This window comes from Arvicanthis niloticus, chromosome 4, assembly GCF_011762505.2.
Source record: "Arvicanthis niloticus isolate mArvNil1 chromosome 4, mArvNil1.pat.X, whole genome shotgun sequence".
Lineage (NCBI taxonomy): Eukaryota > Metazoa > Chordata > Mammalia > Rodentia > Muridae > Arvicanthis > Arvicanthis niloticus.
In genome coordinates, this window is record NC_047661.1 from 66,765,485 (window position 1) to 66,780,671 (window position 15,187).

The 15,187-nt window shown below is 43.4% G+C and overlaps 1 protein-coding gene across 1 annotated transcript; it reads right to left on the reverse strand.

Annotated features, from left to right (window-relative positions):
• Positions 1-1,407: 1,407 nt before the first annotated feature.
• On the reverse strand, positions 1,408-13,878 carry LOC117707092 (Fc receptor-like protein 2). Its single transcript, XM_034500447.2, has 8 exons — positions 13,725-13,878; positions 12,495-12,515; positions 10,095-10,361; positions 9,591-9,872; positions 8,088-8,396; positions 7,585-7,863; positions 2,747-3,070; positions 1,408-1,755 (listed from the first exon to the last, which is right to left on the reverse strand). The coding sequence occupies exons 1-8, from the start codon at positions 13,753-13,755 to the stop codon at positions 1,736-1,738; spliced, it is 1,533 nt and encodes a 510-aa protein (XP_034356338.1). The 5' UTR covers positions 13,756-13,878; the 3' UTR covers positions 1,408-1,735.
• Between the last annotated feature and the right edge of the window lie 1,309 nt (positions 13,879-15,187).

The window sequence follows — 15,187 nt, forward strand, 5'->3', positions numbered from 1 at the left end:
GAGCTGCCACTGCTGAATCCTGTGAACTGAATTGCTGATTTCCTGACAAAGCAGATGGAATTTGCTCCAAAGAACAATTTCTAAACAGATCCACTTCCCCTGTATCCTTTCTTTCCTGTTGGGTCCCATTTCAGCCCTGGTTTGTGTCTTGTGACCAAACCCGAACCTGGCTCAAGTTTCTGCGGCTTTGAGACCTATCTCAGTCACTTCCATACGGGGTGACTCAACAAGACCTGTTTGGCCCCGCCTCTGCCCTGTTGTTGCTGATGTAGAGCTTTGCCATTGGCTCTGTCAGTCACCCCATACCCTCTGTCATCCTTCCCTGTCTCCTACATCATCTCACCCCTCAAAAACTCCTCCCTATGCTTCGAGTTTATAAAAGCAAGAGGCTGATACATTAAAGTTGAGTTCCTGCTTCGACAAGACTCCCAGCCGGTTATATTTCTTTGGGGCTGTTGACAGTCAACATCCTGCTTAGCCCCAGAGAGACCTAGCTAGACAGGACCTCTCTCCTCTCACCTAGACCTGCCAGCAAGGAGCGGACACTTACCCACTACCTCTGCTGGGTGGTGGGCTAGAAGGGAGGTTGAGGTGTTTAAGAATCATCATTAAAAGTAGGCTTAGAAGTTAAAGTTACAGAGTAGCACACTAAACCAGGCACAAGAGCACACACCTGTAACTCAAGCACTTAGAGACTAGAGGTAGGAGGAACTTGAGATTCTGTTCTAGGTTACGCTTGGCTATATCGCAAGTTTGAGGGTCACCCTAGGCTACAGTAATAGCCCATCTGAGAACAAACAGACAAAAACAACAAAACAAAGGAGAATACAATTTTAGAATAAGAAACACCAGTGTAAAAATGTTTACAATAATTTCAAGAAGGCATGGACACATATATGTATGAGTTCTGTTCATGTATATTTCTCTTCAGAAATTCCTTAAAATTAAATTGTTAAGGCTGGTGTGGTGGCATATGTCTTAACCCCAGCACTCAGGAAGCAGAGAAAGACAGTTCTCCGAGTGCAAGGCCAGCCTGACCTACAGAGTGAGTTCCAGGACATCCAGGGCCTTACACAGAGAAAACCTGTCTCAAAAAACCTAAATAAATAACACACAAATAAAAAAATAAATTATTGAATTTAGATACTAAAATACTGTGTGGTTTATAAGACAATCAATTTAATTGTTAAATCATCCATCTGTACAGATTTATTATTTATAATCCCTTTGGTTAATGTCAGTTACTTTATGACTGTGTATGTGTGTTTTGGAGATTTTTATTCTTTTCTATATATCAATTTTTTTCTAATTTGCTTTACATCTATAATGTAAACAAATGGTTTAAAAAGATTTTTTTAAAGCTAGTTTCTTCCCAAGTCAAGAAGAAACAAACATATGCACTCAGAGTTTCTTTTGCTGTATGTGCTTTATTAGACCACATTCTACAAGGCACATCTGATCTTCACTTGCCCCACCTCTACATCTGCCCTAGGAGATAGCTAGAAGAAACTAGAAAGGTAGGAAACAATTTTTGCAAGCTTGGACTCTGGGGACAAGAGACTCAGGCTTCCTTTGGAGCTGTTAGAACACTATCTCAGAGCAGAATTGTTTCGAGTCTTGTTGAAGGATAAGCCACAGCTGAAGTCTGGAAGTCCACTGGGAGCTAGAGACTATTAGGCCTGTGAGGCCCAAGTGCAGAAAGCAGGAGGTCTGATGGTCTCTGGTCTCTAGATCTTCAGAAAGTGCTGGGTAAGACTGCATGTAGAAGGAATGAGAAGAGATCAGGATTCAGAGGCCCAGCAAAGGGCTGTGTAAACACATGCATCAGATTTTCTAAAAAGACATGTGAATCAGAATGAAGACTGAAGATAGCCTGAACCAGAGAAGCCCACATCCCAGCAAACCATCCAAAGTCAGCCCTGAGGGCTTCTTCCTACACATGGACATCCACCAAAGGTCCTGAATATGTACAGTCCTAATTTTATCTCAACTCAGTGAGGTCTAGACACCTCAATTCACTGACAAAGACAATCAGCCACAGAGAAGTTTGTTATTTCTGGGGCTGGTACATAGGGGAAGCCAACCTCAAAGGCTCTGTAGATCCCACAGGCTCTACAGGGCCTAGTCCTGGTTCCACTACCTTGAACAAGCTACTTACCACCTTCCAAATATCTTGAAATGGGCATTGTTCCAGTAGTTCTAATTCTTTTTGCAAAAGGCCACTCTTGCATTCAGTGGGCCGAGGCTAGGAAGGACAGTGTCCCTGGCTTCCCCTCTAGTCACAGGCTCTGTGGAGATGTGGAAACTTGCAACAGTTCTCAGAGTTCTTCCTTTTGCTTTGACTCTGGAATCTGTCTTTTATATCCTGATTCCTGGGCCTGACTTTTGGGACCACCAATGTCTTTCCAGAACTACCATTAGAATCTAAGGCTTCATTCTGATTGATGGGGTTGTAAACGAAAGAGCTCAGGAGAGCCGAAGAGACTTCACAGTAATTTAAGCATCATCATCCTGACTAAAAACCACCCAAACTGTATACATTGATGGCTTCATAATGATTTTCTTGACATTATGCCTCAACAACACAACTATAAGAATACTAATGTTTTGTAACTCTGGGCCAATCTAATGTGATTTGACAGTGTTGCCCCAAGTGCATTCTACTGTAGAATAGGTACAGGAAGGAAAGCAGAAGGTGGCAGCCTAAGGAGGGGCTCAGCCCCATGTCAGCTCTGTCATCACTCACCTTCACATACAGCTCCAGCATCCTCATCGTGTCCACAGTCAAAGGCCTCAACCTGGTCACATTCAGCCAGGGTCTTTTCTGTGCCATTGCACAGGGCTACCTGAATGAGCACAGGCAGAGCTTCATCAACAACTACTGGTGGATACAGCATGGCTATAGGTGTGTGCTGGGCTGCTCCACAGCCCAGCTCCCGGCACACCACAGCCACGTCCTTCATGTCCCAGCCATCATCGCATACAGTGCCCCAGCGACCTTCCTGTTCCACCTCTACTCGTCCTTCACAGTGGTGGGGACCATTCACCAAACGCACCTTGGGTGGTGGCTCTGCAAACAGAGTAGGTGAAAGTGCATTTAAAAATGTGTCTGCTCTTTTTATTTTTTTGTGAAAATCTTTATTGGATATTTTATTTACATTTCATATGCCAATCCCTTTCCCCATTTTCCCTCCCTAGAAAACCCCTATCCTATCCCAACTTCTCCTTTTTGCTTTTTTTTTTTTTTTTTTTTTTTTTTTTTTTTTTTTTTTTTTTTTTTTTTTTTTTTTGGTTTTTCAAGACAGGGTTTCTCTGTATAGCCCTGGCTGTCCTGGAACTCACTCTGTAGACCAGGCTGGCCTTGAACTCAGAAATCCACCTGCCTCTGCCTCCCAAGTGCTGGGATTAAACGTGTGCGCCACCACGCTGGCTCCTTTTTGCTTTTATTCTAGTTTTTTAATGTTAAATGAAGGCTTTATAAGTTTGGTAATGCTCAATATCAATCAAAAGTTTAACCCAATACCCCAACCTAGATATATCAACTATCTTTGACTGGCGGGGACACAAAAACATCTACCTCCATGCTCCCCACCCCCCTTGTCACCTAGCTCCTCCTCCTCCACTCCTTATCTACTCCTCCCACCTTAGCTCCTCCTACATATCACCATTCCTGTTTTTTTAAAAAAAAACCTTTTCTCTTAGAATACAATTAGAGCATAACTATATGACCAATTTGTGTCAGTAAGATACAAGATAGACCTAATACCCAGTCCATCATTTTGTTGACTAAACAGAACCTCTGTTGTCCCTCCTAACTAAAGACTTAATTCTGAACCTGGCTTTTTTTTCTTGGCTTTAGAATGAATGTCAGCTGAAAACCATCCTCTCAAACCTTTTCTCTCAAAGTAAATAGCAAGGATTGGCTATGAGACTATAAGTCTTCAACCTCATCAGAAATCCAGAATGACTGAGTTAACTGAAATTATGGGAAGCACAAAGTATAGCTTCTAAAACTTAGCCAAATTATAGAGACCACTGAGCACCTGGACAGTCCCTATACTACAAAACGTTAGAGCATTCGATCTTCAGCCTTCTGGCCCAGGATTATCTGACAGACCGAGTGATGCAGAATTATTAAGGGCTGATTACTCTGTCTTGGCAGATATAATCAGTCGACTATTCTGCAAGTTTGTCCTTTTCTGGACAGTAATTTGTCTGTAGATGGAAAGAGGCAATTCTTGCCTAGTGGCTGTCTCACCACAACTGGAGTAACTCCAAAGATGCTCAATTTCTTCTTAGAATTCAAGACAGGAAGCTGTCAGGAGCAGACAGGTCTCTAATCAAAGTGGACATTAATACAGAAATGCTTGTAACGTCAATTCTGTGGACTTCTGACATTTTGAAAACCAATTTATCCATGTAAGGCAATCTGGACTATTGTTTGTTAACTCCTCTCAGCTAAATAAAATATAGAAAACACCCTAATAATAAACTCAGAGCCATGAATTTGCTATAGGCCCTTAACTCACAGGCTAACCATCTCAGATCAGTTTAAAAAGTTAAAGAAGGACTGGGTCTAAGCCTTGTATTCCTAAATGTGTTATATAGGCACAATGCCTATGATAATAACAATATTAATCTCACTTTTATATCAATAAGAAGCTTAAACTAATGAAAACCTTAAATTTGAAATCAAAGTAAATTTTGTACCATTTAAGAAATTATAACTTCGTCTTAATAACAATTATACATATTTCTACCAATAGGTTATGGCTATGCAATCCTAGCTAATCCTCCCTGTTCCACCAAAACCACTACTTTTCCTAGAAAGACAGCCCAATATTAATCACTTCAGTCCCACATTAAAAAATGTGTCTGCTCTTAAGCAGCTCCTGTGTACACAGGTCTTTAGAGCAGGGCTACTGTTACAGTTAATGTTAACGATTGATTGACAGTATCTGGAATCACCTAAAAGTTTTTAGGCACTACCACCTATCAGGGATTATCTAGGTTAGCTTGGCTGGTGGCCATGCCCATGGGGAACTATTGATTAGGTTAATCAAACTAGGAAGATTTGTCCACTGTGGGTGCTAGTATTCCCTAGGCTGGGATCCCTGACTGCATTAAAAGGAGAAAGTTGCCGGGCAGTGGTGGTGCATGCCTTTAATCCTAGCACTTGGGAGGCAGAGGCAGGCGGATTTCTTTTTTTTTTTCTTTTTTGTTTTTTTCTAGACAGGGTTTCTCTGTGTAGCCCTGGCTGTCCTGGAACTCACTCTGTAGACCAGGCTGGCCTTGAACTCAGAAATCCACCTGCCTCTGCCTCCCAAGTGCTGGGATTAAAGGTGTGCGCCACCACCGCACGGCAGCAGGTGGATTTCTGAGTTGGAGGCCAGCTTGGTCTACAGTGTGAGTTCCAGGACAGCCAGGGCTACACAGAGAAACCCTGTCTCAAAAAAAAAAAAAAAAAAAAAAAAGGAGAAAGTTGACTGTGCACAAGCATTCACAGCTCTGACAATTGTAAATATGATGTGACAGATGCGCTTCAAGCACCTGCTGCCTTGACTTCCCAACCATGACCTTTGGACTGTTAGCCAAAAGAAATACCTTTCTCTTAAGTTGCTTTTGCTGGGTTTTTGTCAGGGCAACAGGAAAGGAACCTAAGGCAGATAAGAAATTGCCAAAGGAGGGATCTTAGAACCTGGCTTAGCCTTCCTGCACTCTCATTTTTCCCACCACCTCAGGTCACATCAGTTAAGTGAGCTCCACAAAAAGCTTCTGCCTACACTGGGAAACACAGAGATGCAAGGTTTGTTTTTCATAAGCTCAAAAAAAAATCTTAAAAACCCGGAAGGATATAATTAAATTCTTACCAACGATAGAGACTGAGACACAGTTTCATGATGGAGAAAGACCTGTTTTGTTTGTTCTGTGTCTTTTTTTTTTAATGCCTGTTTAATTTCTGATTTCTACTTTGTTATTTTGTTTTTACTTAGTTTGTTGAGATGGTGATGCCACTGTGTTTCCCAGACTAATCTTGAACTTCAAGAAATCCTCTTGCCTTTGTTACCCACCATGCCCAGGCTTCTTTAAAACATAAAATTGGATTTATTAGAAATTAGAAAGGGATTCTCCTACCCACCCCCCTTGTTTTCTTTGAAGCCCATTTTTGCCTTTAACTCACAGTGATCCTCCTGCCTCAGCTTCCCACACATGTTGGAATTATGGCCATGCATCATTATATTCTTGGTTGTTATTTGTTTTTGTTTGTTTGTTTGTTTGTTTTCGAGACAGGGTTTCTCTGTGTAGTCCTGGCTGTCCTGGAACTCACTCTGTAGACCAAGCTGGCCTCGAACTCAGAAATCCACCTGCCTCTGCCTCCCAAGTGCTGGGATTAAAGGCGTGCACCACCACCGCCCGGCCATTATATTCTTTTGATATAGGATCTTTTACATAGTCTAGAGAGGCCTTAAACTCAGGATCATTGTTCCTTCTCTGAGATATGTCAGATAAAATACAGCTACAAGATTAACATTGTTGGTGGCCAACTTTGCTTGTCTGAGAAAGAAGCTGAAGGAATGAAGATGAGGGGATGTGTGGATCCCAATTAACAAAAAAGATTTAACAGTAGAGGTAACAGTCTACTTGTCTCCAAGAATCTTTGGCTAGTTGCAAAGACTTCAAGTACTAGATAATCTAAATGTTTTAAATTTCTGAACACAAAATTTGTGGATGCTCCCTGAAACCATTCTTATGAAGCTCCGCTATCCCTGGCAAAGAAAAACAAACACCCATGTGTTAATAGGATGCAGGGGGTTGGAAAGCATAGGCTTAGCACACTTGAAACCCTGGTTTTGATACCTAACACTAAATAAACAGATGCAAACAACTGAAATAAAACATTAATAAGTCTTATAAAGTTACTGCCTGTGATGACTAAGATTACCTTAGAAGGGAAGCTCAGAAACTGGTCCATATTATAACTCATGAAAAAATTCTCTTCCATAATGGATTAAAGAAAAAAAAAAATCACACTACCACCCAGACCTATTCACACAGTGGCAAAGTACAAAGCTTCTTGGCTCTGGCTGCCCTAACTTTCAGTTCCATGGTACCTTGGACAAACTGCTTAATTTAAATCTTATTTCTTTGTGTAATAATTATGTTGCTATGGAAATTAAGGGATACTGTCTAAATAAAAAGTTAAATCCCAACATCTGCTTTGTTTGTGGCTCGTGTTTTTCTTTTTTTCTTAACTACAAGGGCTAGTGGGAGCTCCCTAGTCACCCTGAGTGAGCCTCTGTGAACACTGAGGACATCTGCCTTTCCTCTCCATGCTTTACCTAGCCCACCCATTACACTGGTCAGATCCCTGGTTTTACACATGCGTGATTAAATGAAAAGCGGACAGGAATACCAAACAGTGGACAATGGTGCCGCTAAGACTGAAGAGCACGCCTGGGAGTAAGGACGGTCCTCAAGCGGAGCTCCGCTTTCCTGAAGGGTGGGAGAGTACAAGGAGAGGAAGAAAGCATGGCTCTGCATAATGCAAGCTGCACCCTGGAATGGGACATTAAACTGTCCTACCTGTGACATTGAGCGTTACTACCTCGCTGCGCTTGATCCCCCAGCCGTTGTCAGCTTTGCAGGAGTAGTTCCCAGAATGCCCTGCAGTCAGAGAGAGATGAAAGGATGCTTTTCCTCCAAAAGGTGCCGAGGTGTTCGCCAGAGTGATATTTTCATGATAAAACCAGTACAGAACGGGAGGAGACGCTCTCTTATCTTCACAGTGAAGCTCTGCCACATCCCCTATGAAGGGCCGTACCCCAGGAACACTGATGGAGAGGACAGGGTCCAACACTGGAACTGAGAGCACAGCAGAGTATCAGAGGGAGTGCCGGGACTCATAGCCTACATTGTTTTCACCCAAACTTCCCCCCTCCAGCCCCGTGCATTCTTTCCTAAGGTCTCCTGTACAGACCCTGCTGTGTTCAGACAGCTTCTCAGCCTCTTCTTATCTTCCTTGTACCTTGTCCTGAACATCTTTTTCTAGCTGGGAGCCGTTGACTCCGATTGGGGATGCTACTCACCTTTCACGGTGATGTTCACTACTGTGCTCTGAACAAGGCCATAGTTGTTGTCTGCTGTGCAGTAGTATCCCCCAGCGTGGCTTTCCCTGATAGCAGGGATTTCCAGCTCCACTCTTTGGGAATGCTGACTTTTCCTCCCTACACTTTCCTTAGTGTCCTGCCTGTGCCAGGAGAACGTGATTAGTCCCGTGCCTTTAGCCACAGAACAAGCAAGGACCAGTGGCTCCCCTTCAATGGCCAGTGTCTCCCCTTCAACTCCCCAGCCCCTTGCAGGCTGGATCTCCATGGAGACTTGAGATACAGGGATCCCTGTGTGAACAGAAGATAATTGTTAAAGACCAGGTAGGGAAATTCAAGACAGGTAGGGTCCAGTATCACTTTCTGGGAATTATGGCAGGTAGATATTTGGAGTTGAGAGTTCACCCTGCTTGCCTGAGTGTTTTTCATGGGAATGGCATGTACTTAGGGGCATTGTACAGGACCACTCTGCAGTAACAGTCCTATTCGCTATTTCCTGAACTTTTCCATACCCACACTCACGACCACATCCCTCAGGGTTCTGCCGTCTCTTGACCTCCTTGTGAACTTTAGGCAATAAGAGAGACTGGAATCTCATTTTTAAAAAAAGGAGTTTTCTGACTAGAGTAACAATTAAGTTCTGCCGTTTAATAGCTGCAGAATCTGAGTAAGGCAGTATCTCTAATCCTCCGTTTTTCTCAATAGCATTTGGATAATCATAGTAACCTCAGAGAGTTCTCACGAAGACTGGCTGAGACACATACACAAAGCAGTCTCGCACCAGTACTGTTCAGCAATGTTAGCTCGTGATGCTGGTATCTTCTGACAGGGCTGGCTAGGAAGTGCTTAAAGTACATGTACAGGCTAGAGCAACCACATTTAAATTCCAAAACTCTGTGCTGGATTTCCTTAGGCAAGTCTCTAACAGCTCTTTGCTTTGGGTCTCCTCGTCTGTAAAATGGGAAGAGTAACAGTAACCACTTTACAGGCACTACTCATAAAATGATTTCACAGGCCACTGTGAGGACAAAATTCTCTGAGGGACATCTTGCACTCAGTAAATCCTCCTGTCTTCTCTTCTGCACATATTTGTAAAAGTCAGAGAGAGTGCAGGGCATCACAACAACTTTAGCTGAGCTCTGCAATGTAGTAATTCTTTTTATGAGTTAAAAATTGTTACTGTCATTTCCAATATTATTTGTGCCTTCACTGTATGACCTCCTAACTGGGGGTGGGGAGGTCTCTCCTCATAGATAGAGGCTGGACTTTATTGACCTTTTAGTTGAGTAAAGCTACTATTGTCTCTTTTCTGAAAGGTAGAGCAAAGTCATTGGGAAATTATGCCCCCACAGAAACTAGCGTTCGAGAGTCCCGGCGAACCATGACACCTTCTACCCTCTGGAATAAGGAGGAGCCTGCAGTCAGGCTGGTGCCCTGCTCTCCCTGCCTGACTCAGCCCCATCAGCCCAACCCATTGATGCTCACTCTCCACATCTATATAGGACCGGTGACTGTGCTTTGAGACACTTCGAGAGGCAGTCATTGCTTCACACCAGTAATTTCCCGAGTCTTCCTTCGATATTGCTGAGATGGTAAATTTTGATGAGGTCCAGCCCGATTGCAAAGTATGGCCATCTTTGAAGAAGGAATAACGTAACTGGGTCGTTGCCCTGTCTGAAGGGAGCCAGGTGTTGCAGGACAGGGTCACTGAACTCCCCTCTATGGGCTGCAGAGGGCTGGCTGTCAGCCCAGGTGCTGGAAACAGCTCTGGAGGGAAGACAGAATTAGAAGAGACCACCTGTTAGTAGTAGACTATACAGTTCTCCAGAAGTGCCTAAAGAGTAAGACACACACACATACTCATACTTCAGGACAGACTGCCTACTGCCATTTATCCATCCCTGGTTAGTGTCATATGCCCTGTAGCCTGGCTCTCTTACCCAGGCACTCTCTTTCCTAGACACAGCCACTTGAAGAATGATCCCCTACCTTGTACATTAAGCCACTTAGATCCTGTTTCTTCTGTTACGTCTATAAATAGGAAAAATTTCCTATCTGCCTTACAGGAATAGGAGCCACTGTCACTGGATCTTGCATTCTCAATGATGTAGCTTGAAGCGCTGCTGTAAGTTGCTATGTGATATCCATTCTTGAAGTACTTCAGTCTCTTTATGTCACCATTACGTTCCCCTGTGCAGCTTATAACTACTCGATCTCCTTCATACGCACGGTATGGTATGCTGATGCTCAGCCAGTCTGAAAAGGAAGCAAAGGCGCCATTCTTCCTTGATAAAACCAGTGGGGTCACAGGCACAAGCTCTGCAATCTACATTTCCAGTCTCTGGAGTCTACTAAAAACTCTTTCAGATGTGTCTGCAAATCCCTGTTATGCTTTGGCCCTGTAGGGTCCCACAAGGAAGAAGCATTATTCAGGCCATTGCTTCCCCTAGAGGACGGTGTCATCCGGGAGCTAATGAATAGCTCAGGTGTTTTGGATCTGCCACAGCAGGAGAAAACACAAAAGAACAGAAAGGATCCTGTAGACATCTCTGAAGAGAGACGAGCTTGCCAGCATGCTGCTCTGGCAGTCCACCCCACAACCTCCATCTTCCCACAGAAAGACTTCAGTCTGCAAAGCTAGAAATTCAGCTTCAAATGCCAGATTGGAGTTGCAGTGCACTGGGGAGTTAGCATGTCAAATGTCTGTTGTTCTGATAAAAAGGCAAGACCCTGCTCTGAACACGATCCTTCATCACAAAGCATCACTCCCGTTCAGAGTAAAACAAGATGCTTCCCAGTGTGAGGGAACGGAGCACAGGGGGAAAGATACAGTACTAACTCGATGGTTAGCACCTGCCCAGCTCATCCCTCTGAGTCCCAAGGGCCTGTCTCAGGAGGAAAAGGGTAAGGCCCTCAGACCCTCGAGTGACACCTATAAGGTGTAGATGAGGAACAGTGAGAATTTTCTAAAACAAATGTCACACTAAAGCACATCTCATAAAGATGATGATCTCTGATGATTATCCATTCTTCCTTCCTTCTTTTTTTTTTTTTTTTGAAGATGCTGCGGATCAAACCTGGGACCGCGCACATTGTACCCAGACCAGCTCTCTAGCACTGAACTAAATCCTCAGTTCACCTTCTCATCCTCCAGGATGTTCCGTTTATGTATGTAGTTTGCATTGTTCACATACATCAGTGTACACCTCTGTATCTATGTCAAGTTTGAGCTGCTCATTCAGATGGTTTCAGTAGGACAAAGTGAGCAGCCAAGCTCAAAGGCACCTTCTGTGCAGCTTTTACTGGCTTCGAAAGATAATGGGTACAGAGGTAGACGCCAGGGCACAAAGGTTGATAAAGAAGAGGTGAAGGCCAGTTTTCTTTTTCCTACATGGTGAGGCTGGCTAATATATATCCTGTGACTATGTTAAAAATAAAGTCAGTTTGATTAAAGAAATATTTGAGAAGTTTATGAGGCCAAACTGAGAATGATAGAAGGTCAAGGAGACAGAGAAACATTGTAATAGTTTTCCCTGAGACAGAAATAAGGATTTAACTGTGAGACCCTTGGGTTAGTGGTCTTCATTTTTGAGATCTTACTTAGAGCTGTATTTCCTCAATGTGGTCACAATTATGCATCTGTACACATCTTTTGCCATAATTTCTATGAGCTCACTGGATCCCATGTGGTTGCTCTAGAGACCACCCCCACTAAGTAATTTAAAAACATTCTTGTTTAAAATTACAAACCTAGGCACACAAGTATCATCTCCTCTCCACACTGTAGAATGAATGTGTTTTCAAAGGCTTAAGCAAGGAAGAAAGTATAATTTCCCAGGCTGCCATGAAACTAAGTGTTTCTTTTTTTTTAAATTTCATTATATTAAAATTCCAGTAAGAAAGGGGAAGCACATTAGGCATTGGATTGTTTCTGTCCCAATAGGGACCTAAGGGTATCCTTGCCTTCTGCAGAGCAACTTCTCTGCCTCTTGCTGCCTCTCTGCTATAAATATATTCTGTGTCGCCGTTTGCAATGGGCATGAGAATCTTTTCCCCCAGTGACTATACAGAAGGCTTTCCCTTTGTAGTTATTCCCTTTCCTGTCTGCCAGGTCAGCAGCAATGGGGAAGTAATTCATTGCCTCGAGAGAGTCAAGACGTGGTCTTCTTTTTATCCAGCAATAGCTGACAAAACAGAGGTTGTGGAATACCCTGTCCCAGCTGACTAAGGGTGAGGAGTGAGGTGTCCCAACCCTGCCTCTCTCTTCACCCTACTCTGCTACGGATCCCTTCTGCTACCTTCTGCTAAGACACTTCACTAGGCAGAACCTCCCATGCCCAAGAGAGCGAGGTCCAGAGATTTAAAGGAACAAAGAGAAGACTTGCTCACCGGACTGGACTCCGACAGGAGCTGCAAGGGAACAGAGAGAGATTACACAGGACCGAAGTCTTTAGGCTTTTTAAAAGGTTCTAACCTTCTGAGGACTCCCAAGCACGTCCCTCTCTTTTCCTTTCTGCTTCTTTCCCCTCCCCCTTCCCTTTCATCTTCCCTCCTTCATTTCCTCTATCTTTTCCCTCTATCTTTCACTTCATCCTTCCTTCTCTCACTCACAAACAACATTCCTATGGAATTCAGGATTCATTTTTTTATAATTTCAAGCACAACAAAACCTGTCCTTGTACATTCCCAGGAGTTTGTCTTTCGCAAGCAAATTTTCAAGAACTTCAAGTCTCCTATGTTTTTTTTTTTTAAATTAAAATATAATTACATCATTTTCCCCCTTCCCTTTCCTGTCTCCAACTCTTTTTCAGATTTATAGCATATTTATATGTGTGTGTGTCACACACACATCTATATATAATACAACCTGCTCGATCCATATGTTACTTGTATATATATATGATTTTAGGGCTCACCACTTGGTACTGGATAGCCAATTTGGGGGCTCCACCTTGAAACTGTCCAGACTATTTTGCTTAAGAGAAATTATCTACACAGGGGCAGCCTAGGTGCTAAGAATACCTACAAAAGAAACAGAGGGTCTGCTCATATTTCATTGAGATTAGTCCTCTTCCTTTCTGTATTCTAGACCTACTGCTGTCTATGGGGCAGTGTAAGAGAGTCGTATTTATAGCCACAGCCTATGATATCAACTATGGTCAGCCAGGCTTGAAGTCTATGTAGTGTCTAAATGTATGGAGATATGACTTTAGCCACAAATGGTGAAGCCTGAAGTAGGGTATGGGCCTTAGTGTGTAAGATTTATGTGGGCTGTGCATGTGTCCACTCTACCAGAAACCACCTTCGAAGCCCTTTTAATGAAAATTTACTGTTTTCCTAGAGATCAAACAGAAATAATAGAGACAAATCACCTTTAGTAAGGGGACACACACACACACACACACACACACACACACACACGGGGGGGGGGGGTTCCTTATCCTGGGAACCCTGCTTTGCTCAGTTCCCATTTGTATTATACCTGCTAGTACTAGATCAGAAGAACCCCAGTGCTACCACCCCATCAGAGAGACATATGCTCAGGAAGAGTGTCCAGGCTGCCCAAGCAGAGGTAGTCCTACCCTGGTACCACCCCAGCCTTTTCAGCATCCTACCTACCAAAGACCAGAAGCAGTGCACACAGCAGCATGAGATTAAAGGCAAGAAGCTCCCTTCGAGACAGGTGCAGCTCAAGTCCTTAGTGCAGATGGACCATGGATCTGGGATAGAACACTGTGCTTCAGCAGGGATCTTAACTGAAATAGAAAAAAAGGAAGTGGCAAAGTTGTCTGTCAATCAGTTCATACCCCAACCCAATGGGTGCTGCAAAAGCAAACGTCCTTCCTCTTTACAGACTTGTTTAGATATTTGCACACTGGTGTGACATGATTCTTCCTGCGTAGGATGCCTTCCTTTTGTAGATATGCTTTCCATTGCACTCGACATTGCAGGAACACTGAGTTTGGGGCCCACTGAAATTCAAATCAGGTCCTCAGTAGTTCTTAACATTTAAATTTCTTCTTAGTACTCAACTTTGTGCCCTTCTAAGTGGCACTATTGCCAGGGCTGGATTGACTCCTGTCCAGAGGTCAGTCCAGACTAGGTGGTAGAAAAATGGGAACTTGTAAGAAATGATGACAGGTTTAACATGTTATCGCTGGGTAGTAAGCTTGCTCTAGGTACCCAGAAGGTAGATTTTCTGCTCAAAACTTCCTGTTCAGGAGTTGTTTTAGTCAGCTACCAGTGGGAATGAAGAAGCAGTATGGATACAGTTTGGCTACTGGGTTTATCTCTGAACTACAGTAGTCTGAAGGGCCTTGACTCACATAGGAAAGATTCTTCCTCTGCTCCAAATAATGTGGAAGGGTATAGGTGCAGGCTGGCTGGTGTTGCATAACTAGCTGTGCTGGTTGGTTTGTGTCAATTGACACAAACAACAGTTGTCTGGGAAGGGGGACTCTTGACTGAGAGGATGCTTCTACAAGAGATGTCTGTAGGCAAGGCAGTAGTGCATTGTCCTGATTAATGATTAATGTGGGTGGGCAGAGATCACAGGGAGTTGTACCACTCCTGGTCAGGGAGTATTGGACTGTATAAGAAAACAGATTCAGTAAGCCATGGGGAACAAGCCACTAAGCACTATTCCACCATGGCTTCTGCTTTAGTTCCTGACTCCAGATCCTGTCATGACTTCCCTTCATGATGGGCTTATCTAGAACTGTAAGCTGAAATAAACTCCTTCCTTCCTTCAGTAATTTAGTTTATAGGTCAGCAGCAGCAGGTTGATCTACTCACAAATATTTTATGAATAAAGTCAAGATAGCAAACACGAATCAGCAGCAATGGCACGACCTAAAAGATAGCCAGGCCTCAGCCAAACAGGCACAAGTCATCAGGATCATGACCAAAGGGAATGCCAGGAGAAGTTTTTTGCTATGCCTCTTTCAATGAAGTGAAGATCAGCGAAGATGTGAGACCAAAAGGTGTTATACAGTTAGTTCTATAAATAAGTCGCTCTCATATCTACTGAGTCCTATTTATAATTCCTCTAAGTATCACCTGTCCTCCATGAGTCTTGTCTC